Consider the following 26,467-nt stretch of genomic DNA (forward strand, 5'->3'; position numbering starts at 1 on the left):
AAAGTAGGGCTTGATAATAAGTTTCTTTCGCATTGAAAATTGTATATAGTTACTGAAAATTCTTAGTGAAAATTGTATATAGTTACTGAAAATTTTTAGTGAAAATTGTATATAATTCTTTCTTAACATTCTTCTATATAAGATGTCATATCACTTTATTATATTGTAAAAAAATTACTTTTGTGACTAAAGCTTTTGGTATTAAAATGTGTGTGGTATTATAATGTATACACCTTACAAAGTCAGTATATTTTTTTTAATTTATTTTCTTAGGATCACATGGTTCTGGAGATATGCATGAAACCTACACACCTGTTGTAGCTTGGGGTGCTGGAATTAGGGGTCCTATGGGTGAGGGCAAGGATTTTTATCATGATGGTCTTTCTAATGGTAACTATGTATTTCTTTCTCCACCAATAAGAAATTACTAGCATTTTTATATTAACTGGTTAAAAAAATTTAATTCATTTGTTTTGTAATATATATTGATAAAGCAATTATTTTCTTTAGAGTGGAAACTTGCTCAAGTGAAAAGAGTTGACATAAATCAAGTTGATATTGCTCCCTTGATTTCTACTTTAATTGGTATCCCATTTCCTGTGAACTCTCTTGTAAGTTCTACAATTTTAAATTCATTGAAACCTTTTTCTCTGAGTTAAAATGTAGCAAGAGTAAATCGCACCTCAAACCTAACATCATTGTTTCCCTCTGTCATCATTAGTATCTTAATAATTGTAAATAACATCTAATGCATTGTATTATTTTGTATCCCTTCATCATTTTGTCTTTAAAAAATTAAACAAGCTAACATCTCTATGACACTCGCTGAAAACTGGCACTCGTGACCTTCATATATCTCCTTCATCACTACTATGCCAATTCTTTGAAGGTCCTGTTAATTCATGGAATAATAATACCTGCCTTTTGTTTATTAATGTGCTCAATTTTATTTACAATCTATTTTCAATATTTTGAGAGGCTTATACAAGTATTTTAAAAATAATAGAAATGAAATTTAAAAAATTTTTTAATGAAACGTCTTTATAACGAATTTCATTGCTATTGTGTTTTTATGGAAAGAAAGAAATATCATAATTTTACATTTTATTTATTTCATTATTTTTAACTATCTTTGTTCTGTTTCAAGTTGATATTCTTTTGCTGCTAATTTATTATTTATAATTGAAAAATGTTATTATGTATTTTAGATTCTTTAATTCATACTAGATCCATTATTTATTTCTTCTTATTGTTTCATAATTCATCATGTTGTGTGTTTGATTTCATTCAAAGGGAATATTGCCTGTAGAATATTTAGGAACTGAATGGCCTCATAAAGCATTATCTTTACTTACAAATGCCCGTCAAATTCTTGCAAACTATCAACGACAGATGCTCCAAAAGAAAGAAAACACACTGCCGATTTTCTTTTGGAGATTTAAGTAAGTTTTATGTGTAGCTTATTTTGTTATGCCATTTTTATTCTTCAAACTAATTCTAAAATTATAAAAAAAATGAAAGAATAGTAAAACCTCAAACTTCCCAGGAACTACTGTACTTAAAATTATGGATCATATCAAAATTTAAAAGTATATTAATATCTAATATGAATACTTAAGAACCAGTTTTTGTGGATTCAACCACAGAATCATAATTCCTAAAAAAAATTCTTTGTTTTAGCTGAAAATAGGAAATTTTATTTTCAAATTATATAATTTGTTTTTATGTGGGTAAATTCACTCATTCTTTATCATTAAAAAATTAATAGTATTTTTATTCATATGTAAAAAATAAAAACTGATGGGACTACTCTCAAGTTGAGATTATATTGTGAATACATGAAAAATAACTTTGCCATGCAAAAATTTAAATTAATAGATGTTGGCCAAATACAGTAATTGTTTTTCTTCCTTCCTTTAAATTCTGTTGAAAACTAAAAATACAGCTTATCATTATACTGCATTCAAGATTATGCAGCAATTTATTTAATCTTGTTTTACATAGAGACCAATACAAGGTGAGATCATGATTCACCCTCAAATTTTAGATAATATTTTATGTTCTGACAAAATACTATCATATGGTTGATTACATTTGAACATTTTGATTGGGTTATATAAGATGATTTGATAAAAAATAATTTAATCAAAACTAGTGTGGTAGAAAAATTAAATAATTTGGTTTATTTTTATAATCCATCCTTTTTGTGATCTTACATGCCCAATCTTCTTTAAAGAAATTTAAAAAAAAAAAAACTCATTTGATGAATGATCAACTCAACTTAGTTGTCTAAAGTTACTTATTATGAACATTGGGTGCAATACATTCTATGCAGTCAAGTCAATATGGTGTAACTGTGGAGGACTATTATATGTTATATATGATCAAAGAAAGATTATATATATATAGTAGTCATGGAAACTTAAAATAACTATCTGCAGTAATAATATCTTTTATTTAATATGAAATTAATTAATTAAAGGTTTGAAAATATCAGCTATAATTTTACATTTAAATAAAGTCATGTGTTGTATAATGGAATTGTTTAATTCCAAACATTTTATTCCTGACTAATTTGATGATTTTTTTTTTTTTTTGATGCTTTGATCCACAACCCCACCAGAAAATTTCATTATCCAAGATTATATTCTTAAGCATGAGCCCCTTTCTTAAAATGTTTGTCTATATCCGCTTCTAGCTTTGCATGACATTATTAATTCTGCATTTTATTTCGGTAGCATTTATTTTGCTCTATTGGGTTAAGTATTGAAGAATTTAGATTAACTTGAAACCAAAAGCTTCGCAACATTCATTTTCTATATGTATTCATATTAGAAATAAATAATGTTATTAGAATAGTATGTATATTTTGATGTAATTTTTAAAAATTTATTTATTTATTGTTGCATATTTTAAACTTATTTCAATTAACATTGTCTTTCTCTTTAGGGAACTATCATCTTCTCGCCAGGTAAGTAAAACTTTGTCTGTTATTACCACAAATTTTATATTACAAAATTTTGCTGAATAAAAATGTATATTTTTCTGTATAGGCTGAATTAATGGCTATGATTGATACACTTCTCAAGCAAAATAGATATAAAGATGTTGTAAGTATTTTTGATCTGCAAGAATTAACTTTTGTTTCTCAAAGATTTGTAATTGCTTTCTTATTGGTTAAAAGAAATTCTATGAAAGAAATTCCATTTCATGAAATATATTTTTTACTTATAATTATGTTTTTCTTTGATATAGATACAAGTTGGTTTAAGAATTATTGATTTAGCATTAAAAGGATTAACTTATTATCAGAAACATGACAGAATTATATTGAGGTGAGTGAAAAAAAATTTAATTATAGTTTAGAAATTAATAAAAATAGTAAATTTTTTATAATTATTTTCTGTTATTCAATGGAAAATCCAAGATTTTGGTCAAGGGCTGGATTGCAGTCATAAAGATTATATATTCATGCATCAGGTCCTGAAGTAAACTAAGAAAGAAAGAAAAAGATCTAAGTGCTATTTTAATGGTATAGATAAAAAAAAATAGTGTCATTTAATTTTACAAATTTTGTTATTATTAAATGTTTCAATAGAATGCATTGAGATTAAATTGAAAAAGTTGGAATATGATGGCAAATTATTGGAAAATATTCATACAGTGGCTCTTTTGGGCTAACTTTTTAAGCACTTCATTAACTTTTATGTTTATATTTAATATACATTCATTAGTACCAAAGCAATGGTTCTATTTTCCTCTGTTGTGTTTTTCATATATGTCTTTGGTCTTCTAAAGATACTGTAACTCCTTTTATTAATTGCTATTTGTTATTGTATCTATTCTATAAAACTTGTATATGTTGGGAACCTCTCTTTTTCATACCTATTTAGAACTTCAGGAATAAATAGTGTCTAAAGATTCATTAGTTTGTCTTTTCTATGGTAAATGTTCAGCAAATTCTTTTTTAATGAAGGAAAAAATACTATTTTTTAAAAAAATCATCTTATTATTTGACCTATATATCAAATTTATTCGATGTTGGCAGTTCAGATACCATAAAAATATATACAAATAGTTATCGAAATAATAGAAACACAAAAGAATGCATCAGTCTTTAATAATAAGGCAAATTAGTAATCTTTATTATTAAGGATCACCTTTAACATTTAATACAGCTTAGATTCACCTGAGAATTGAATCATAAAAATGCTAAATAGTGTTTAAAGAAATATTGTACCATTTTTCATGGAATATATTATGAAAGTTTTGGAAGAGATGCCTGTGCAGAATATTGATTCTGGATTGAATGCTCTCATGATTTGATTATATTAAGATCGGGGGATTCTGTGAACCACAGTAGATGTTTTACTTCATCCTCATATTCATCAAACCATGATTGGACATGTTGTTTATTCATTTATTTGCCAGAAATTTCTATATTCATGTAAACCTGAAAGTAATAATGCCTTGTTTATTAAAAAAAAAAAAAAGATTAAGCCCAATCAAATATGAGGATATTAAAAAAAAAAAAAAAAAAAAGCAAGAATGCTCGTTAGCTTGGAGGGAGAACTGCAACCTCATAGGAGTCTCTGGATTAACTTCTGGTCTGCAACTTGTATAAAGTGTTAAAAATTTTAAATTCAAATATTTTCTACTTTAAAGAAAAACATGCAAATCTGATGAAATGATTTCTTTTCTAGTTTAAGTATTTTCCTTGCTTTTCTGGGCTGGATAAGTTATGTGTTTGTGTTAATTCTGAAAGACTACACAACATTTGGTCAGAAATCTCTTGAATCCTCTGTCATAATGCCAGATGACAATTTTTCTAGAATGAAATGTATAATATCATTTGTATTTATTGGATCTTTTATATCCCTATTGCTTTATGGTAAGTTTAATTCTTTTTATCAGTGTTTCTATCTATTGAAAATATTTTAATAGACTTTGTATTATGGTGTACAAGTTTTTATTTATATTTTCTGTTTGTTATTAAATTCATGCTGTTATTTCTAAATGACAAAGGAAACATTTGCTCTGATAATTTCTTTACTGATTGCATTAATATATATCAAATTTATTTATAAGCAAAATAAATAGGAGCAATCGGAGCTTTATTTAGAAATTCTTAATCTTAAATATAAAATTTTAACAAAAAAATTGTCAAATATTATTTTTTTTATTTTTATTTAACCATGATTTAGTTTGAATTAATCTTTTTGTATATGTTTCTATGATATATTCATATGATTAAATCTAAGTTTATTGTAATAATTTTGTAACATTCAAACTTTTTAGACCTAACCAAATTGTTTTTTCAGTCCAAAGTGCTCCTGTTATGTATTATGCTTACTTCTTGTTGCCTGTTTTATTATGGATGCTTGTTTGTTTACAGTAAGTAACTAAGAAAGCTTTTTAACTGTCAATTTTTTGCATAACTCCTCAATATTTTGTATTATAATATAGCTTGATGTTTCATCTGCACTCTGATTTTTTAATTTTACTAATATTTCTAATTAAATAATAAAATTTCAAAATAATAACATATATATGCTTTTTATAACTTGATTATTTTATACTATTAAAATTTTTTGGGTTAGTTTTGTTCTTTAATTTGTGCGTCTAATGAAATTTCTGCTAAAATAACGAAATTTTAAAACAATTCTATGTTTTTTATTTGCTTTTTTAAAAAAATATTTATCTTTTAGGTGGGAATTAATCTATTCTGCAAAGTTACATCTTGAAAGAAAAGATAATTTTTATAAATTTATTGGATTATCTTTATTGAGTTTCATTGCAATGGAATTTTTGGTAAGGACTTAATAATTTTTAACATGTCTATTATTTCACTTTCCTGTTTGTCTGTTCAATACAAATTTTGCCATCAAATTTGAACTAACTTCCCAATAAGCTAGAGATTTAAAACTTTAAGCATCAACTCAACTCAACACGTAACATAACTCAAAATTTGGATGACAATACAATATTAATTAGTTTCTTGTCTCTTTGATACAAATTTTGTCATCAGGCATAGCTCTTTGGGGAAATTAGTATAAAATTAATAGTGAAATTTATCACAAATTATACTAAAAAACAGAAAATAGTTATTTAAATAAAAGACAATAATATACCTCATTTTTAAAATGAATCAAGAAGTATAAAATAATTTTTTTTATCTTTATATAGATTTTTAACCTTATACATATTGTCCAGAAAATTTGTGATTGTGAATTTAAAAAATTATTTTTAATGAATTTTGAAAATTTACAATCACAAACTTTCAGAACATGGGTATATAGTTAGAAATTTTTATAAGGATTTAAATCTGTATGAGATGTGGAGAAATTAATTATACTTTTCAATCCATTTCAAAGATGTGGTATATTAATTTCTTTATTTAAATAATTGTTTTAATTACTTTTATCTTTGACTGAAGCCCTTATTTCTTCCATATAAATTTTTATTACAGAAAATTGAATTAGGTTTTTATAAAAATGGACAAAAATTTTATAGTACTTATTTAATAGAAACAGACAAATTATCTTCCCATTATTTTATTTATAACTAGAAGCCTTTAACAACTATTTCATTTGATAAGATTAATATTTGCTAAAAATTTAATTATATATTTTGTGTAATTATGTCTTTATAAATTCCTCGTTAAACTTTTTTTAAATTCCACATTTTTATATATTTCTACTCTTACTGTTTTAGACACTTTACACCATTCTATTCATTATGGTGTGCATCTCCTTAATTTTCTGTCCATATCCTTTCCATCCAGTTATATCATTGAAAAGAGCAGCCGTGTTTAAAAATGAGTGTACTTTTTTTTAAAAAAAATCATGATTGATGGTTTAATCTAATTGTAAGTACAACATTTCAAAAATTTCATTAAAAGCATACATTATATTGAAGTATAAACCAGACAGAAGAATAAGCTAAATCTTCATATCTTGATTATTTATAATTTAAAAAAACAACAACCTTAGATGGAATATTTATAACTACATTGAAAATTATTTAAGGTTTACTTCATCAATGAATTATGTTGTGTAAAATATGCTTAAAATATTTTTTTAAAAATTGAAGAAAAAATAATAGTGTAAAAAATTGGTATTATTGAATGCTGATTTTATAAATTTTAAGATGATATAAAAATGATTTTTGTGTTGTTATATTTTCAAAAATTATTGTGATAAAATGCCAAAATTTAATTTAGTTTTTAATTAATTAAAATTCTAAATAAAATATCAATAGAGAATCCTATCTTCCAGAATATATATGTGCTAAATTTGGTAGCTTTAGATTAAATTGTCTGGCTTATTGAGATCACACATTCAGAGATTATATTTTTGAGTTTCATGAATGGAAGCATTTAAAACTGTTTATTAAGTATAGAGTAACTAATATAAATTATTTTCTTCACTTCATTTATAACTATATTATAATTTTAACATATTCCTTTATGTTAGGAGTAATGAAGTTGCTAGGTTTTTTTTTTTTTTTTTTTTTCAAGAATAGTTTATGCTGACAAAAAATTAATATCATTCTATTTCTTTAAAAAATTATTTTTCTATTATTATTACAAGGCGTTTTTCAAATATGTTTCAAATAGCTCATCAGGATCTAAATGTTTTTAAGTAGCTTTTTTTTGTCATCAATTTGTAATTGGCTTTTGTAAACAGTTAAATATTTTTGAGTAATAATGCTAAGAATTTGTAGAATTTTGTGCAAAAGAAGGTTGTTTCAGCTACATAAAAATTATTAGCATAAATTTTAATATTATTAGAAAAGTTATTTACTTATAAAAGTGTAGGTAATACTGAATTCAAATGTAATATAAATTGCAAAATTACTAGTTGTTACCTCTATTTTAAAGTAATTTGTAGAGTAATTGTGGAAGTATCTAAAAAATAATTTAATATCTATTAAGAGGATTTTATGAACTTGTATATTCTGTATTAAAAAAGTATTTATACAGAACAATTTGTGTAATATTGTTAATGTGTTCTTTTACCAAAACTTCATGCAAGTTTTTTTTTTTTTAAATTTATAAACTGTTGATAATTACTTTCATTCTTTAGGTCATGTCCTTTTTCAAAAGAGAAGTGTTGTCTGTGGTTCTTTGGGCTATAGCTATGTGGCCATTTTTATCAAGCCTTACAAATACACATAAGGTGAAATGGCTGATAAAATAATTTGTAATATGATACTTTTGTTTTGCTTTGCTTTTAAATAAAAGTGTATTTATTAAATTCATCACTGAATAATTAAATTTAAAATTATTGCTATCCTACCACATTTCATCATGTTTTCATTGCAAATGTAAGAATCTTTTGTCTTTTGTAATTCAATTTATAATAAAACAAATAGTCAAAACAAAACGAAGTAAATAAATGACCCCATCTTAAATAAGTTGTTTTTCATAATATGAAGTTTTAAATAATAAAAGAAAATACTTCATGTGGTAAAGTTTTAATAATTTATTTCACATAAATTATATAATTCTAATATAATATCTAATTATATTTTTAAAATCTAAATAAAAACATTCTGTAGACTTTATTGAATTCAAATTACATATTGAAAGTCAATTTAATGAATGTCTCAGATTTTTTTTAATTCACTAAAAAACAAAATAAGCAAGCATAATTCTTTAAGTCAGTATTATCAATATCATGTGTTAATATATTCTCCTTCTTCATTGACTGTTAAAACCTGCTGCATAACAATTAAATATTTTTAGACATTTTGTATTATCATTGAATTAGTTGTTTGACCACAATGTTTTATCTTTTCTGTTTCATATTAAATTTAGCGACTCTGTCTGTCTTGGTGTATTACTTCAGTAATTTTGTCAGGATTCCCCATGATGGCTGTAGTTGGTAAAGATACAAATTACAACACAGTGCAAGTACCTTTTTTATAATCTTTTCAATATTGTGCATATATCATTAAAAATTTCTGTATATTGATTCTATCTTTTATCTGCAGAATATTAGCTGGCTGGTTGTTTATTTTTGCTGTCGGATTTTGTGCCCGGAGGTACGTAATTTTCTGTAGCATAAATTGGTTCAATAAATTAATTGAAACTTTTAATGATAGTGATTATTTTCAGACCTGAAACTGGCCTTATATACAACAATAGAACTGTGAGAAGAGAGCCATACTATATAGCAGTTCTTACTGCTGTACAGGTATATATTTAATTTTATATTAAATTTAGCCTAAAAAATTTGAAACAAGTATTTCAATGAGTAACTATTATTTGCTTTTAGGTGGTTCTACTATGCATTTCTACCTATACTATCCAAAGTACTTCTCGAAGTATTGCTAACAAAGATGGCCTACCTTTTCTGAATCAAATTGTTGCATGGTTCATACTTGGTAAGCTATTTTAATATTTATTTATTTTGTATTTGAAATTGTCAATATAGACCTTATAACCTATCAGGGAGCATTTTTCAGAGAAATTCATAAATGCAGATGTTGTTAATTTTCAAAATTTTTAATTGTTAAACGACTTACTATAGTCACTGAATAATGTAAAAATTTCTTAATTTCTTATTAGTCATGTAAAATATTAATAATATGGAAACTAAAACATTAAAAATCTGCTGTTATGTCTTGGAGAATTAATTTCTAATATTTAAATTTTAAAGATTTATTTCATTTGTATTGGAATATATCTTGACAAAAAAAAAATACTTCGTTTTTATTCATTCTGTGCGTTTTCTGTTCTTAATAAATTAAACCACATTTAAGGAAAAGGGAAGATATCTTACTGATAATAACAGTAGAAAAAATTTGTTTTTTAACAGAAAGTGATATGAATATATCAACTGAGAACAAATGATTATTCACTCATGTCATTTCTTTTATCACTTTGTTTTGAAAAAATGAGTGATGTATCTCTTTTGTTTTTGGTTCTAAAAAATAATGTTTTAAAGTAATTAACTGCAATTGCAGATAATGTATTTTTGATATTCTATTTATTTTTGATATTTAAAGATCCATTTATAGTAAGAAATGAAATTTTGAAAAAAAAATTAATTTTGTATGATTTAATATTTAAAAAATATCATTTGAAAGATAATTAATTTTTTCTAATCTTCCAGAATAACTCTTTTGTAAAAAATGTCTTATGTAACATGAATAATATTGTGCTATTTTTAAAATTGTATTTGTTTTGTGTTCTGCTTATGCTTTATTGATAAATTATATAATCTAAGCAATTTGTGCCTCCTTATTTTTGATAAAAATTTTCAATTTACTTTCAAAGATAATAACTCTCTTATATAAAAATTTTTTTTAACCTTTTATTACTAAGAATCCTGAATATACATTAATTAGAATTTTTACTTCTTATATTCATATATGGATTTATATTTCACCTTTACTATTTAAAAGAAAGAAAATGGACCCTTGTCTAGAAATACTGTCATTTCTAAGTAGAAAGGTTTGATGTTCGAGATCAGTCAATTAAAGATTGGATGTACATGTTAGTCTGATACACTTTATATCTGTTATTTGGGAACATCTTCACTCTTGGTGTACAGTGGAATTTTTGATAGTTTCAGAGGTAAAGAGTCGACTCCTTATCTGACCATATTTCAAAATCTTAAGATCCATTCTGAGATGTATTTGTGTAGCTTTATGATGAGATATAAATATTTTACCTGCTATGCTGTTTTATGGGAAATTATTTCCAGATGTTAACAGATATTTTTTTAAATAAAATTGCATATCAAAACATTAAATGATAAATAAATTTTTAATAGAGTAATAGAATAATTATAGAATAGTGATATAAAGATATAGAATAACACTGGGAAATTTAAAAAAAAACATCATAGCTTTAAATTTAAGTATTTTTTTTTTCTTTAATCTAAAGTTATTGTGTGTGTGGGTGCATGTTATTAATTATATAATGTTTTATGACCTTTATATAGATGAAAGTTTGTTGATTTGTTAGGTAAATTAGATTTGAATAGCATTGTTTCAAATAGAAATTTTTCATTTTCATCGTGGTATAAGACTAATTGTTTACTTTGTAGGGATATCTCTGGTGCTTCCTCTGTTTGGGTCTCAATCTATTCTGACTCGTTTATTGAATGTCATGACATCATTATTTGCACCATATATTCTTCTCAGTATTTCGTATCCTTTCATTTTGAATTTTTCTTTAAGATATTCACTTTATTTATGGTTTTAACGTTTACTGTAGTAATGTTGCAAGTCTTTCAGCAAGGTAAATTACATTATTATTTGGTGATATCCTTATGTTATTTTGTGCTTGTATATATTTCTGCCCGTTTTTATCTGTTTGCATGTGCAGATTTTTTTAATATTCTTTCTAGTCTCAGAATGTCTCAGAATTGAACTCTTTTTTTTTTTTATGAAAACTATATTAACAAATAAATGAAATGATGTATGAATATTTCAGTTTTAATTTGTAATGGAATGAACATTTTTAATCTTCCTTTTAATTAAAAAAATATATTTGTATATTTTTTATTAATTATTTTAGGAACATCAATACATTGATAAAAAGATGCTTTGTAAATTATTATTTTAATATTACTTCTTTTGTCTTTTTGTTTAGTGCTGACATTTGCAAATCATTGACTTTATTTCTCTGTTCCATATTTATCACATAAGAACTTAACTCTTTAAGTCATGAAGGAATGTTTTGTTTGCTGTTATGCATTGAAATGATTCTTTGGTTGATGTTAGAACATCAGTTATCTTACAATTATTCAAAAGTATGTTATTATATTGCTTTGATAATATAGTATGAAAAACTTCTCAGTGTTTAAGTAATTTATGTACTTAAAGTTAATTGTTTGCTACTTTAGTTACAGGATATACATTTTGTGTCAGTTCCAGCTGATCCTACTAAGAAAAAAATCAACAATGAAATAAGTTTGGGAGATTTTAGAAGAGCTTATTTTTTTGTATCCTTCTAAAATTATTAGATAGTATTAAGTCTGTTTTACATAATTTATAATTATTATTATTCATTTTACTAGAATTTCCAAATATTTTGGCTTATTAAATATTATCTGCCTTTGCTGACCAGTTGGATTGCTGGGAATGCTGTTTGTGTTATTTTCAGTTAAATATCGTGAAGAATTAAATGGCTATAATTTCACCTGTAAAATCTTTTTAATTAATTAATGAAATTATTTTTAGTGATATAATTTAATATTTTATCATTAACTTTGATGTCTGCCAAATTGTGACAGATATTCACAGCTGTGTTATTTTAATGGCCTTATATTATTGTGTATATGAACCATCCAAATGAAGAACCTGCCTCCTGTGACATCGTAATGCTTTTAAAAACTTAACTGTTTAGTTCATCTGTTTTCGGACTTTCATTTTCTTATTTCTTTTTAGCTGTCTTTGCTAACTAGCTTTTTTGCTGTGAATATTGGATATATCTAGTATCAGTTAAATTGCTTCGACATAATTTCCTGCCTATGATTCTGTTAAATTGTCAGGCATTAAAACCATGTTATTTTTGTAGTTTTAAATATATTTTGTGCATTATGTACAGGAACTTACCCATGATATCACAACATTATTAAAATAGCTACTGTTTTGTCCTTTCTCTTCTAACTTTTCTGATATTTCAAATTCATGTTTTATTCATGTTGCAAAGGTGTTAAACAAAATGTTTCTTCCTACACTTTCAAAAATGGAAAATAATCTCATAATTAAATATGTGATGAAACAATAAAAATTATTTGAATTTCTGGTCAGCAATATAATTTATTGCTTGAAATTAAGCAAAAAAAAAAAATCAATGTAAAGATTTGTAAAAGATTTAGGAAAATACTGCACAACAATTATGATTAAAAAGACAATTTTGAGTTTTAAAATGACATAAAATTATTTTTTGTGCTATAATGTGTTTGAAAGATATAGTTTTAAAAAAATGCGAAAAAAATGTCAAAATTTTGACATATTTTTTGGGTTAATTTTTAATTAATTAATTAAGATTGAAGGGATTTGTTCCTAAATACACATTGCCACTCTCTAGAGTATATAAAGTATATCTATAACAAATTTAGAAGCTCTAGGTCAAACAGTCTGGCTTGTAGAGCATCAAAATATTTATAATATGCACATTCTCCTTTATAGTAGTAGAGATTGCATGCTGTAATTTTAGAAATTCCATTGAAAATAAGAAATCCAAGAAAAATAATAAAATAAAATATGGGCACTTTTTAGAAGCTTAAATTGTGGAACCAATATGTAATTATATTTTATTGCAATATCAGATGTCACTTTGTTAAGATCACAATTGATCAAATTTGTTACAATTTGAACATTAATCATTTTAGAATTGACTATCAAATTGGTAATTAATTAACTAACTAATTAATTAATTCTAATTGAATTACATTTTTGTTTTTAGAATTGCTTGTACTTCTATTTTTATAAATTAGCCCTATTTAATTTGCATGTCATTGAGTTTATTAACTATGAATCTAATTTTTATTGGTGTTTTTATTTCCGTGTAGCTATTCATATTCAAAGATCTGACATAAGAAAATCAGTTGTTCAATTGTGAAAATTTATATTTGGTTTAAATATAAATACTAATGTGTAAAAATTGCTAAAATTTACCTTAATTTTGTTATATAGATATTTTTCATTTTATTAGCATTTTTTGGGACTGGTAATATAGCAAGTATAAATAGGTCAGTTAACTTTAGATGTTTTTTAGTAATCAGTAACAATATTTCTGAATTCTTATTCAGTATTAATATTTTAAACAAATGATATTTATTAATTTGCTAATCAATGTTGATTTTAATTTTATAATTTGTCTTCGGTAATCTGTAATATAAGCAGTGCATTCTTGTAACAATTTACTTCAATAGGAACTATATATATATATATATATATATATATATATATATATATATATATATATATATATATATATAATGTATGTATGTATATATGCTAGCATATTATTGTAATCATTCATTAAAATTACACTCAGAAACGCTATTTTTTTGAAAAAGCATGCCTTCATATTGAAACTTTCAGGATATTTGAATAGATCTGTTTAGAATTCTATTAGCATTTAATATAATTTCTTATGGTGCATATATCTTTTAATTCAACAAAGATAAACTGCTGAATAATATTAAGGTAATATTTTTTGCATTTTCATTTTAATGTTTATATTTGGGAATACACCAAATTTCTTTCAAACTTAGCTTTGAAATATTACTATAAAACTGGTAACTGATTGGTTTAAGATATCTTTGTAAATGATTGAAATAAAAAAAAAATTGCTAAGTTAAAATGAAGTAAACAAGTAAAATTTAATGTATTTTTATTTCATTTTACAGTTTCAATCCTACAAGTGTCTATTGTTTTCTAACTGTATTTAATCCTTATGTGATGGGATTTCTTATGCTTATAAAGGTAAATATACATTTGTTTTGTACTAGTAATTTTATAAATAAAAATTTAGAAATATATAGCTTTTCTTTGGACAAAAAAAAATCCATAAAAATTTGCCTTTTTATTGTTATTTGTTTATTCAGAATTATAGCTCTAAATTTTAAGTAACTCAAAAATCATTCAGACATCCTTCTTATTTACAGTAACAAAAGAATTAATTTCGGTAGATTATTTATAGCTAAACTGCATTTATATATTGCTATTTTGGAATCAATAATTTAAATTTATTTTCTATGTGTGCATTCCTCCACAAAATCTATATCTATACTTATAATAAAGCTCACTGTGTGTGTCTGGGTGGGTGTGTTGATTTTGTGTTGCCACTCTACAGGCCAGATCATTCTACCTACAGCTACCAAATTTGGCTGATGTATATCTTGGAGGCCGTGAATGTGCACTTTGGAGCGATTTTCGTGAATTTTTAATCATAATTTTTATTAATTAAAATTAAAAAATTTTATTAATTAAAAATTAAACGTTATTGTTGCATTTTTCCGCTATAACTTCCGAAAATATTACAGCAGAAAAGTGATTTTTACATGATATTGAAGTTCTAAAAATTTTTTTAATGATACTAATGTTTTAAAGAACAAATTAAATTTCTATTTTTAATGAATTTTTTAAAAATAATTTAAACATATTTTTCAACAATTTTTTTCGCACAAAATAAAAATAAAATTTTAGCTCCATGAGCACATTGCACGCTTAGGGGAAAAAATTAATTTTTATCAATGTGTTGCCATCATATTAGCAAAAGCTCAAATTAAAAAATAAGTTAACTATCATTCGGAATTAAACATATAAAAATGTAATTTTCAGCATGTGTCTGTATGAAATGAAATATGTTACTTTTTTTAAAATAAATGCAAGGAATGTTTTCCTCTGATCTTTTACGATACCTATATTACTAATTCAATTAAACACTTTTATTCAAGGAAAATATGGTTTAATATGTACAAGATATCTACTCTAATCGCCCAACAGTTAATTTGTAAAAATTTAATCATAGACATGCATCTGCTAACAAGTGGTCTAAATGAAGTAAATAATTATGTTCTATGTAAATTGAGTCAATAAATGTGATGAATGATGAATTTTAAATTTTTTGTATTTTGTCCTTTGCATTGTGAATCATATTTAACAAAATATTCTTGCGACACTAATATTTTAAATAAAAGGAGTTGCAATCCAATCAATTACTAAAGCTGACTGATTTATGAGGATTTCAAAATCATTATTCTATAAAACGGTTGATTTTAGATCATTTCTTCGACCATCTCAATGAAGCCAATCATCTTCCAGAGTTTCTCAAGAGTGATTGGCCTTGATTAGGAAAATGTTGATTGTTCTAATATTGAAATATTCAAAATTTAATAAATCGTTCGGATTTGAATTCAGAAGACAGAAACGTTTATTTATTGATTTAAAAGTTGGAGCGGCAAGAATACTTTATAGAATATGATTCTTTAGGACCAAAGGATTAACTAAAATTTAAACTTCAAATTTAAAACATTGAAACTAAAAATTTTTTGAAATATATTTATAAACCAAAAAAATAGAATATTATTATTAACAGCATTTATATACTTTTAAAAATAAAATTAAAGACTTAATTTTTCAATGAATACGTGAAATTGTTGTTGAATAATTCTTTGAGATATTATAAATTATGAAAATTATTCTGTAGTGCACAGAACTCAAGATTTCAATGTCGAACGACTCTACTTTCAGTTCTCATATTATTATTTTTTTTAATTGAGTTCTCGTATTTTTTTTCTTAAAAAGTCATGCTTAGATTCACTAAAAAATTGTTAATTACAGTTTCATCATTTCCACTTTAATTTAAAATTGAATTTTATGGGTGTTAATAGAAAATTAGAGAGAGATGCATAGCACAATGAACAAAACACTTAAATCCTACATAATAGTATAAGTGAATAATATGACTATCAAAATTTGAAGCTTAAAAATATTTTGCTGAAAAACCTACTATGAGAACAAGTTACATAAAATATTAATGGAATATTTTATTGAGCATTAACATTTGCGAACCAGCTGGTCACCAAATGCGGGTAGTTATTGAATATTTTGAAAATAGTTTGTTTACATTCATAAAATTTATGCAGAAAACGCTTTCCCCTTGTAATTATTATTTGATTTGCTTGCATTTTTCAGATTTTGATACCATTTTTGATTGTAAGCTGCATTCTACGAGCAATTAATGTCTGCTTAAAAGCTTCCCCGAGAGCGTTGTTCCTCCTTATTTTATTAATGTCAGATTTTCTTGCTTTGGTAAGTATTCTAATTGCATTTTCCAACAAGTATTGCTTGAATAAATATAAAGTACTTCAATAATAACTATGTTACTGGTATTACAATAGTAAATATATTATCTTATTGTCTGCTAGTAAGTGCATTTATTTTTATTTTTTTTCAGCATTTCTTTTTTCTGGTGAAAGATAGTGGAAGTTGGTTGGATATTGGAACTTCTTTAAGCCATTATATCATTAGTATAACTGTAATAATTTTCATAATGTTATTATATGGCCTTGCTTGGATTCTCACATCTGTTTCTTTGACAGTTTCGTCATTAAGAATTAAGAGACATTTGTTATGATTGTTAAGTGACTTTTCTATTCCAGTTAAATTCAGAAAGTTGAATGTTTAGTTACTTTTTTAATATATTTATTTTTAAATTGTTTTGTAAAAGATCTCTTTTCTTTTAATCTTGTTAATTTATTTATTCTTGTTGTAAATCGCACATACATGATTTGAATTTTGTGTTCTTCTAGTCATGAAATTTGTTGAATCCGTTTAATTATCCAAAATTGTAAAATACAAATTTTTAAGAAATGTATTGTTATTTATTTAAAATTAAAAATTCAAGTTGTTCTTTATTTTATTATGATGCTTTAAGCATTTGTATCATTAAAGAGATATTCCATTAGAAGTTTACTAATGCAAGTGGTTTCAGAATCATGATCATGTTAAAGTGTTTGTACACAAAACTTGACACATAAAAGTGTACAAAATTTGTACACATATATGTTTATAATTTTTCTTCATAGTACAGTCAAACTACGTTTCAGTGATAGAATGGATATAACTATCTTTATTTATAGAGATTTATATTATATTTATTTATATTATCTTTATTATTAGAGTTTATAAAAAATCCAATGAAGCTTTTTCTTTGTGTATGTATCTTTAAAATAAATTACTACGGGCAAGCAATCCAGATTTGGTGATATTTATTAAAATGATTTCTCTTGATCTAAATTGTATTAGAACTTATCTGTATTTAATTTCTATCCCTTAATCATGTTTTTCCAAAAGCAACCATGGAAGGGTATAATTAAATTGTTGTGTATTTTTAGTGGGTGTTTAAAACAAAAACAACAAAATGCTTTGTAGCTTTTTATGTTTGTATAAAAAAATCCTTTTAATTATTTTACTTATAAAACCATTATACATTGTAATATTTCTTGTAATGAATATTCTTTGACAAAAATATCTGCTGAGATTGTTGAGCAGATAGTGATTCAAACTGCTACCCCTGACCACATACAATATACAGATACACTTTATCATGAATTTAAATCTGTTAAATTTTAAAAACTCGGATATTTTTAAGTAACAGATGCACCTTTCCAGAATTCAGATATCATTTTTTTGGTGTATTAAAATTATTTACTTGGGAACAATAATTACTGTAACATGGTTTGACTGTAGCATAACTTATTGTGCTCACTCATTCTTCTATACAAGAAACATGTTGTGCATTGTAAAATCTTTTCTTGCTCTCAAACAGTTAATCCCCGTATAATGCAAACCACCAAATGCTGTTTGCATGATTTAAGTGTAATATTGTATTAGAAGATAGCTTAAAGTATGGTTTTATACTTAAAAAATAGTTTAGATTATAATTTTCATGTAAGAAGGCAGCCTGCCTTCATATGCTGATAATCTGGTTAAAAGTTTCACATATATATTAGTACTTCAGATTTACAGATTTTCACCAGTCTAAATTTATATACAGACATTAAAATAAATGAAAGAAAAAAGGGAAAACTCAATGAAATTAAATGTATAGTTTTTATATATCTATATAAAGCATTAAAAAAAACAATTCAATTGTAAAAATCAATTAACGTAAGAGAGATAGATTAAAGATAGAAATTAAAGATTTTTTTGTTACTAATTAAATTTATATTTTTTTTCAGTGAAAAATTTTGTTCAACTCAATATAAATTTAATCTTTTCTACTATTCTTCACAATTCTTTTTGCTACTACTATCAATAGATGGAATTTTCTTGCTACAGTGAATTCTCAATTATCTGTGATTTTTAATCCCAAAATATTATAGAATTTTTTTTTCAATCACAAATAATAAGAGAATTGTTTTAATGCCAGAAAATAACAGAAGACTCCTTTTTATAAATGATATGATTTTGTAAAAAAGTAACCCAACTACTTGTAAGTACAAATGTCTACTTTTATGAAATCGTAATTGTATATGCAAACTCCTGATTGTAAGTAAAAAAAATTTGAAGGCATTTTTATATTAAATTGTTTGATCTTTTTTTTTTTCTTTGTAGATTATTTGTGGATAGTAGGGAGTTTACAGTATGTCTTCTGTCACTCGACAATAGGCATTTTAACTGTGCTGTATTTAAATAAAACTTTTGTCTTCCACACTAAAAATGAGCTACGTAAAAAAATACTATGATGATTTATCGAACTAAGTGGTGAAATATTAAAATTGTGAAACAATGTTTTATTCATTAATGACAAACAATGTTAAGTCATCATCTTCGGAAGCTTATGGTGCTAATTTTTAGAGCTTTAAATGATTTTCCGTAATATTTAAAGAGCAGTGTTTGTATCGACATATACTTAACCTTTAATTTTTATGATATTCCAGTTGTATGGTTTTGAATTAATCCATTTGAGCAAACATAAGAAAAATTCTGTTTACACAACATTTGAATTTAACTTTATCTGAGAAATGCTTGTATTAAAAGTTTTTTTTTTTTTGTATCACTTATATTATAAAATTCTGATCATATATTTGCATATATGAGAGAGTAAGTAAAAGCATAAAATTTGTAAAAAGATATATAAAAGTTTGAACCAATCTTTTAATATAGTTTTTATACATCAGTTTCTACCATATTTCTAAAAAATCGTTTCTTCTTAAACAAATTGTTATCAAAATTAATAGTAACAATTTGACAACTATTAAAGTTAGAAAAGAATGGGATTTTTTTTTTATTTCTGTGCATTTTTGCTATCTTATTTAATTAAATAAATATCTATGAAAAACCTGTTCTCCAATTTTAAAAAAAAATGCATAACATTGTTTCCACCAGATTATTAAATATAATTCTTGGCTAATTTAGTGTGAAATATAAATGTTCATTGCATGATTGCTATTTATGCACCATGTTTGTGAAAAACCAATCTATGTTAAATCAAAGGATAAGCATGCATTAATTTGTTATAAAATAATAGTGCTTGCATTATAAATAAGCATTTAGCATGTACTGAAAACTTGTGGCAAATATATATATTGCAAACTTGAAGTTTAGATATAAGTTTTTGTGACATGTTTTTTCTGGAAAATATTTTTCTTTGTGTATTATTTATTACATGTTAATTGTGGAATGTTGAGGAAAAATTCTTTTACTGTTTATATTCTTTTGAATATTGAAGTATCTATTTCCTTGAATTGTAATAGTTGTTAAATGTTCCTTTTTCTGTTTTGTAAGATAACTTTAATTCTCTAACAAAAATAAACAATTCATCATTCTAAAAAAAGAAAAGAGGGCTGCAAATGATGAAGATGTATTTTGTTGGGGGTGGGGGGATTAGTTCATCTTTTGCTCTTTTGTGTTAATATATTATTTTGGATTATTTTTTATTTAATTCTTAATAGAAATAGAAGAATCATTTTTTTCTTTCAGTATTCCATTTTCATCATATTTAATAGTGATTGTTTCCCCCATTTTCCTTATTGAAAAAAAATACAATTTAACTAAAATTCCAAAAAATTACTTCAATTTTCATTAAGAAAATTAGAAACCTGTCACCGGTTTTTTTTTTAATAAATTGTAAAATAATACAATTTTATAGTTTGATGGACTGGCATTTTAGAAATGATACTACTGAACATATCAGCTAAAAATTATCAAATAATGATAATTAATTCTTTCATTTTTGTTTATTCTTGGTAGATATTGTAGAAAATTGTAATCAATGAGTTCAAAAACATATATATGGATTCATTAATTTAGTTAATAATTTTATCAAATTCTTTTGCATTATGTAAGAAAAATTTTATTATTATAAGTTTGAAAAGGAAGATATCATATTATAATGCTAAAATAGTTTAAGTTATAAATTTAAGTCTAAAAGATATTTCAAAGCTCTCTTGTGGATTAAAAAATAAAACCAATATTTTATTCTGTTTAAATGCAAGAACTTGAAATATAAACCCCTTAAATAATATCTTATCTTTGCTCCTCCCTCCCCCCTAAAAAAAAGAAAAATAATTGTCTGAATAGCAATAATAGGCACACAGTTTCAGCTATTCAGCATCTCTGTATTTAAGTCTTGTATACAATGAAAAGAAATTTTTAAAACGTCATTTAAAAAATAACGTTTAGAAATTATACATTGTTATTGAACTTTTTGTTGTTCTATTCATCTAGTCACTGATGAAAATTAAGAAAAAATAGATAAATAGCTATATTTCAATGCTATAGTGTGTACTAGATTTTTTTTCCCTCCCTTCTCTTTTACAATTGCTTCAACTATTGCCACTTTTTTGTATTTTTTGGAGCTTGTTTTATTTTTTCTTAATTGTGTAAAATCAAGATTTTTATTCGTAAAATAAATTTTTAAGATTTTTGAATATTTCAATTTAGCAATTGAAATTTAGGATGATATTAATATGATTTTTGTTTTGTGAATAGGATGAGTAAACATATAAATAGGATAATTTTAAATTTTACTAAAAAGGAATAAGTTGCTTTGTGTGTGCAGAATAAATGTGAAAATAAAGAAATTTAGAGATTATTCCTATATTCTCCAAATCGAATGGAATAATAATTTCATTGATTTTTACTCTAGATCTAGAGTAAAAATCTGTGAGGTTCTTTGTCTTCATTTGAATGAAATCAAATATGGTTTTCTATCTCTTCCTGTTATTTAAAGCTTAATGTACTGTTTTGTTTATTGTCAATATTTAATATTTTTTCCACCTTGTAATATTTTGTACTATTCCATTTTTTAAACAAATTGATTGATTACTCAGATCTATTTTTGACATATTGAATAAAAAATATTGCTATTTTAAGTTTTTAAAATATATAAGTGTTAATTTCTTGTATTTGTGGAAATGCAAATGAATAATTCTTCGAATATTATTATTTTGGTATTTTTGCTGATTTGGTATTATGTTCTCTGGATCTATTGTTGTCAAGTTAATTATTAACTGGAAACCAAATAATTTTTGGCAATCTGTTTTGCAAGTTTCTTTTTAATGCAATTAAGAATTTTTTGCCTTCAGATGTCAATTGAATAATTTTTATTTTTATTCTTTATCTTAAATATTTGCTGTTTTATTCTGGATGTAAATCTTCACTATGAATAATATTCAAGCCACTTTGATAATAAATAATGCAGTTATTAAAAGTTTAGTTCCTTTTTATAATGTTGTAATGATCTAGATTTCTCCAATTTCTGCATATTGATCACTTTTGTTTAACTTAGAATCATTGACTCATAGTCATTAAAAGAAATCTCTAGAAACGACACCTCCTAAAAAAAGCGATGCAGTCCAAAAAGTAATTGCTATGTATATACAAACTCCTCTAGAACTCAAATCGAAATGGTTATCTTTTTCTCAAAATGGGGAGAGAGCACAATTTTGCTCTTTACTGTGTGCGAGATTCAAATAACTCTCAGTTCTAAAAACAAACCAAGAAAGCATTTCTGCCACAAGCGTATCCGTTTGGTCTCTAAATCATATCTAAACATGTTGTTCTTAATCTAGATTCAGTGTTTTAAAAGAATTGGGTGAGAAATAATAACTGGAAATTGGCTACAAAGCTACTCGAATCTTTCAATTGAGGGAAGAACGCAAATAAAATCACTACCACGATATTTGGGAAATATTGTTAGGAATATCCGCCCATGAAATTTATGGTGAAAAAGTCCAATAGATAAAGACCTTTCATTCTACACAATGCACAGATGAAGAGTGCGCAGAACAGCAGTTGCAGTAAATAATAGCAAATCGGTAATAAACCGTAACAGCAAAAAGCGCTTAGGAGAGTAGTACTCCAGAGAGACTTCGCTCAACTACTCACTTGAACTGAGCTCGACTTCGCTTTAGCTCTCGGAACAGAGCATCGCATGATCAAGAACAAACAAATCGGAACCCTATTCCAATGGTGCTACCGTCTACTACCCCGAATAATCTGGATCCTTCATTTTGTCGTGTAGACTAGAATTCATTAACTCAGAATCCATTCAATATTCATTAGAATTATTTGTAAGACTCTCCTTTTTACCAGTAAGCTAACTGCAAAGGGAAGTAATATAACTAACAGAGATTTGTAACTTCTCCCCTCTTCAAAGATGGACACTACTACTCGCTACTGTCTTCGTCTTTCAATTTTCTTATGGTCTCTGCCACTAATAGCAGTTTTCGAGGAAATGTTAGGAGGCATGTAACAATTTTTCAAAAAGCACTGAAGTTTTTAAATTAATCGACAAAAAAAATAATTAATTCATTTAATATGAGATTTTTTTCTAGAAAATTTGTGACACTTTTTGATTAAGAATCGAATATTGTACAATATTTTGAAAACAATATTGAAGATTTTACATTGTACGATACTGAGAAATTATTTTGTAAATTCTGCATTTATCGACGTTGTCATAACGCAATTGTAAATTATGTATTTAACAATATGATATAATTGTGTATTATTCATTTTTAAATGTTTTGGCTAAAGCGTTCTGACAACCTGGATACATTTTTTTTTTTTTTCATTTTAAAAAACACTCGACTTTTAATAAAATGTCTTCTTTCCTTTTATTTATTTAAAGTATAATAAATAAATAGAGTCTAAATAAATAATCTTGCATTTTTAATCAATAAAAACTTTGCTTTTGAACTATATTAAAATTTTAATTTTCGTAAGTTAAAGCGAAGCCAAAAAACATAAAATAGTTTTGGAAAAATAACTTTTTTTTACTGACCCATACACAGAGGCGGCGTTAGCAGGGGGGCAATTGCCCCCCCGTCGGCGAGAGATTGAAAGTTTCGTCGGCAAAATTTTTCACTACTTCAAAATGGTTGTGGAAAAGCACACATTCTCGAATATGAAAATTTAAAAACCATCTTAAAATTAATATGTTGTAAACAATTAAGTAGCTGTTAAAGCGGTTTGATTATATTTGGTAAAATAATCAATAGGGTGGCAGGTCAATAAGATGCCGCATTTTGAGGACGATTTTTGATCACCTGACTATGAACGCAATTTGATAGATGTAGAAGTTAAATTCACCGATTTGCGGGCTTTTGATTGAAATGTCGTTCATCACGCTTCTAATTAGCATTACTTTTGGCAGTATATCCGACAGGGTGAATAAGTTATCTCATTCTGCCGACTATGAACTGAATACGATGGAAGTTCGCTAATTTTCAGACATCTTATGTAAATGTTCATTCGGCTAATAATTTGCATTACTTTTGGCAGAATAACCGACAACGTGTCAACTGAGTAAGAAGTCACATTTTTGCCGATTTCTATTTGTCTTTCGGCTAAGATGTTATCATAAGTTATGAGAAAAAAAATTTTTATCGAGTACTTCGATTATTTGCAAGTGGAATTATTAGGGAAAAATACTTTTATATTTCACAAGATATAGGGGTAGTGCGTCTTCCCCGTGACCTGGGTTCGAGTCCCGGATCGGGCATGGTTGTTCTTCATCTGTTCTACCTGTGAGATGGGTGAATGTGCCCCCCTCTAAAAAGAGGTTGTACAAGCGAATGTGATGCGTGAGTAGCTAAGACATACTCTTGGCCCTAGTTAGCGCTACTAAAACAAGAGACGCTCCCTTGGCTTAAAATCTTGTCCATGGCAAGTGCTATTATAAACATGAATAGGGCGATAGTTTTCTCTAATTCGGAATTCAATGAATCATTTTAGATTATAAAATGAATCATTTTTTTTTTATCTAATTGTTATTTCTTCGGTTATGAATTGGTAAATTTATTTTATTTTACTTCACTGAGAATTCTCTGATTAAAATCTAGTTTATGGCTAAACTAAATTTAATAAACACTCTATTCTCTCGATACTCTTGTGTTTTATGCATGCTAAGAAGAGTTAGGTTGCTGTTGCCAGGTTATGGGAATTCATTATAAATTACTGAAATAAATAAATTGTATTATAGTAAATTATTTAACAGTAAAATATCTTTTTTATGCAATCTAATTTACTGGCTACAATTATTAAAGAAATATTACCGACTGAAAATGACGACAAAAAATAAATATATATGTTATGGTAGCTTTTTAGCTACGCTAAGAGCTTATCCAAGGATGTACTAAATTTGATAAATGAATTACTACCTAAATTCTTAAGATTCTGCATTCAGTATTATAACTATGTAATCGGAAAAAGTATTTTTTAAAAACTTCTTTTACATTTTTTAAATAAATACTCTTTACAGTAAAATCTATATAATTTCTGGTGCTTCTAAATTTTTAATAGACTTTAAATAAAGATATCTTGATAAAATGATAATGTCTTGATTAAAATATTTATTCATGGAATATTCATATATGATATATTAATACCTTGACATACGAATTTACTTAACTGGTACATCTTATTAAGGACAATTATTATTATTTTAATTCCTAAAATAATATAAAGTCATTTGAGGCACTGATGAGTTTTCAAGTGATTTTTGCATTTTAAATTACTCAATACTTTCACTTAATTGTAGATTAAAAATTTAGTAATTCGATGCGCGATCCAGACTCATCGTTGTATACGAAGTGGCTAAGAAAAACCAATGCATGCAACTGAGGGGATAAAAATAATTTTTTTAGAGGTATATTAGCTTGCAATAGCTTCGAGGGAAACAAGTACTTAACCACAAGAACACGTGCTTAAAAATGAAGATAGAGGAGTTCATATTCTAGATCTAAATGTTTTTTAATAAAACGCTTTGTCTTTTAAAGTCTGATAGTTTTTTAGCATAATACATGGGACACGTAATGCTTAAGCCGCTCATTTTTGACACGTTCATTTTTCAATCTTACATAAAATAGTTAAGTTTGTACATATCTTTACAAAATATCTTCCCAAACTTTCTTAAGAAACATCATTGTATCTTTTCAGAATTCTATATCGTTCGTGTCCGAATTATATTAAATTTTTGTTGTATGCGCTCGCTTATTCGCCTCGGTTTCGAAATATATCTGAATTCCCTCTAGTTGTTGCAACTCTTATAAAAATTATTTTAGGTAGGAGACTATACAAAGGAGGGGGGAAAAATCGGTTTTTGGCGAAAGCACTGAATATTCCATTTTATTTATCATGCTGGATTTCTAAAAAATTTCTTTTATAAAACTTTTTGAATATAATTTCTACATTCATTTTAAATAGCTTCCAAGATGAGAACATGTATTTGTTTAATTTACAATGACACCGCATTCTACCTCAGCCTGTGTTTCTATCTATATACTACAATCTAGAATAAATATAATTGTATTTTTTCCAAAATTAGATCTTAGTGCAAATAAATCTCAAGAATCTCATAAAAATATAGATTCAAATATTGACAATTTTTTAAAGGTCAGTAAAAAAAAACAACTGAGAAAATTTTTTTGCAAATATCTTTGTAAATTTTTATCAATGAAAGAAAGGTCAGTATCTCAATAAA

General features: G+C 25.4%; 1 protein-coding gene across 1 annotated transcript in view; it reads left to right on the top strand.

Annotated features, from left to right (window-relative positions):
* The window catches only part of LOC129963540 (GPI ethanolamine phosphate transferase 1-like), a 30,884-nt gene extending 8,898 nt beyond the window's left edge, over positions 1 to 21,986 (top strand). Inside the window, exons 6-26 of the mRNA XM_056077981.1 lie at positions 274 to 390; positions 511 to 611; positions 1,294 to 1,442; positions 2,950 to 2,971; positions 3,054 to 3,110; positions 3,256 to 3,335; positions 4,704 to 4,891; positions 5,322 to 5,394; positions 5,709 to 5,811; positions 8,088 to 8,180; positions 8,822 to 8,913; positions 8,998 to 9,048; positions 9,122 to 9,200; positions 9,282 to 9,390; positions 11,061 to 11,163; positions 11,681 to 11,768; positions 11,862 to 11,960; positions 13,660 to 13,715; positions 14,379 to 14,454; positions 16,669 to 16,785; positions 16,931 to 21,986. Coding sequence (XP_055933956.1) covers positions 274 to 390; positions 511 to 611; positions 1,294 to 1,442; positions 2,950 to 2,971; positions 3,054 to 3,110; positions 3,256 to 3,335; positions 4,704 to 4,891; positions 5,322 to 5,394; positions 5,709 to 5,811; positions 8,088 to 8,180; positions 8,822 to 8,913; positions 8,998 to 9,048; positions 9,122 to 9,200; positions 9,282 to 9,390; positions 11,061 to 11,163; positions 11,681 to 11,768; positions 11,862 to 11,960; positions 13,660 to 13,715; positions 14,379 to 14,454; positions 16,669 to 16,785; positions 16,931 to 17,110 — 2,033 coding nt within the window. The 3' untranslated portion in view covers positions 17,111 to 21,986. The remainder of the gene's footprint in view (positions 1 to 273; positions 391 to 510; positions 612 to 1,293; positions 1,443 to 2,949; positions 2,972 to 3,053; positions 3,111 to 3,255; positions 3,336 to 4,703; positions 4,892 to 5,321; positions 5,395 to 5,708; positions 5,812 to 8,087; positions 8,181 to 8,821; positions 8,914 to 8,997; positions 9,049 to 9,121; positions 9,201 to 9,281; positions 9,391 to 11,060; positions 11,164 to 11,680; positions 11,769 to 11,861; positions 11,961 to 13,659; positions 13,716 to 14,378; positions 14,455 to 16,668; positions 16,786 to 16,930) is intronic.
* The last annotated feature ends 4,481 nt before the right edge of the window (positions 21,987 to 26,467 follow it).

The sequence above is a fragment of the Argiope bruennichi genome, chromosome 3 (genome assembly GCF_947563725.1).
Source record: "Argiope bruennichi chromosome 3, qqArgBrue1.1, whole genome shotgun sequence".
Classification (NCBI taxonomy): domain Eukaryota; kingdom Metazoa; phylum Arthropoda; class Arachnida; order Araneae; family Araneidae; genus Argiope; species Argiope bruennichi.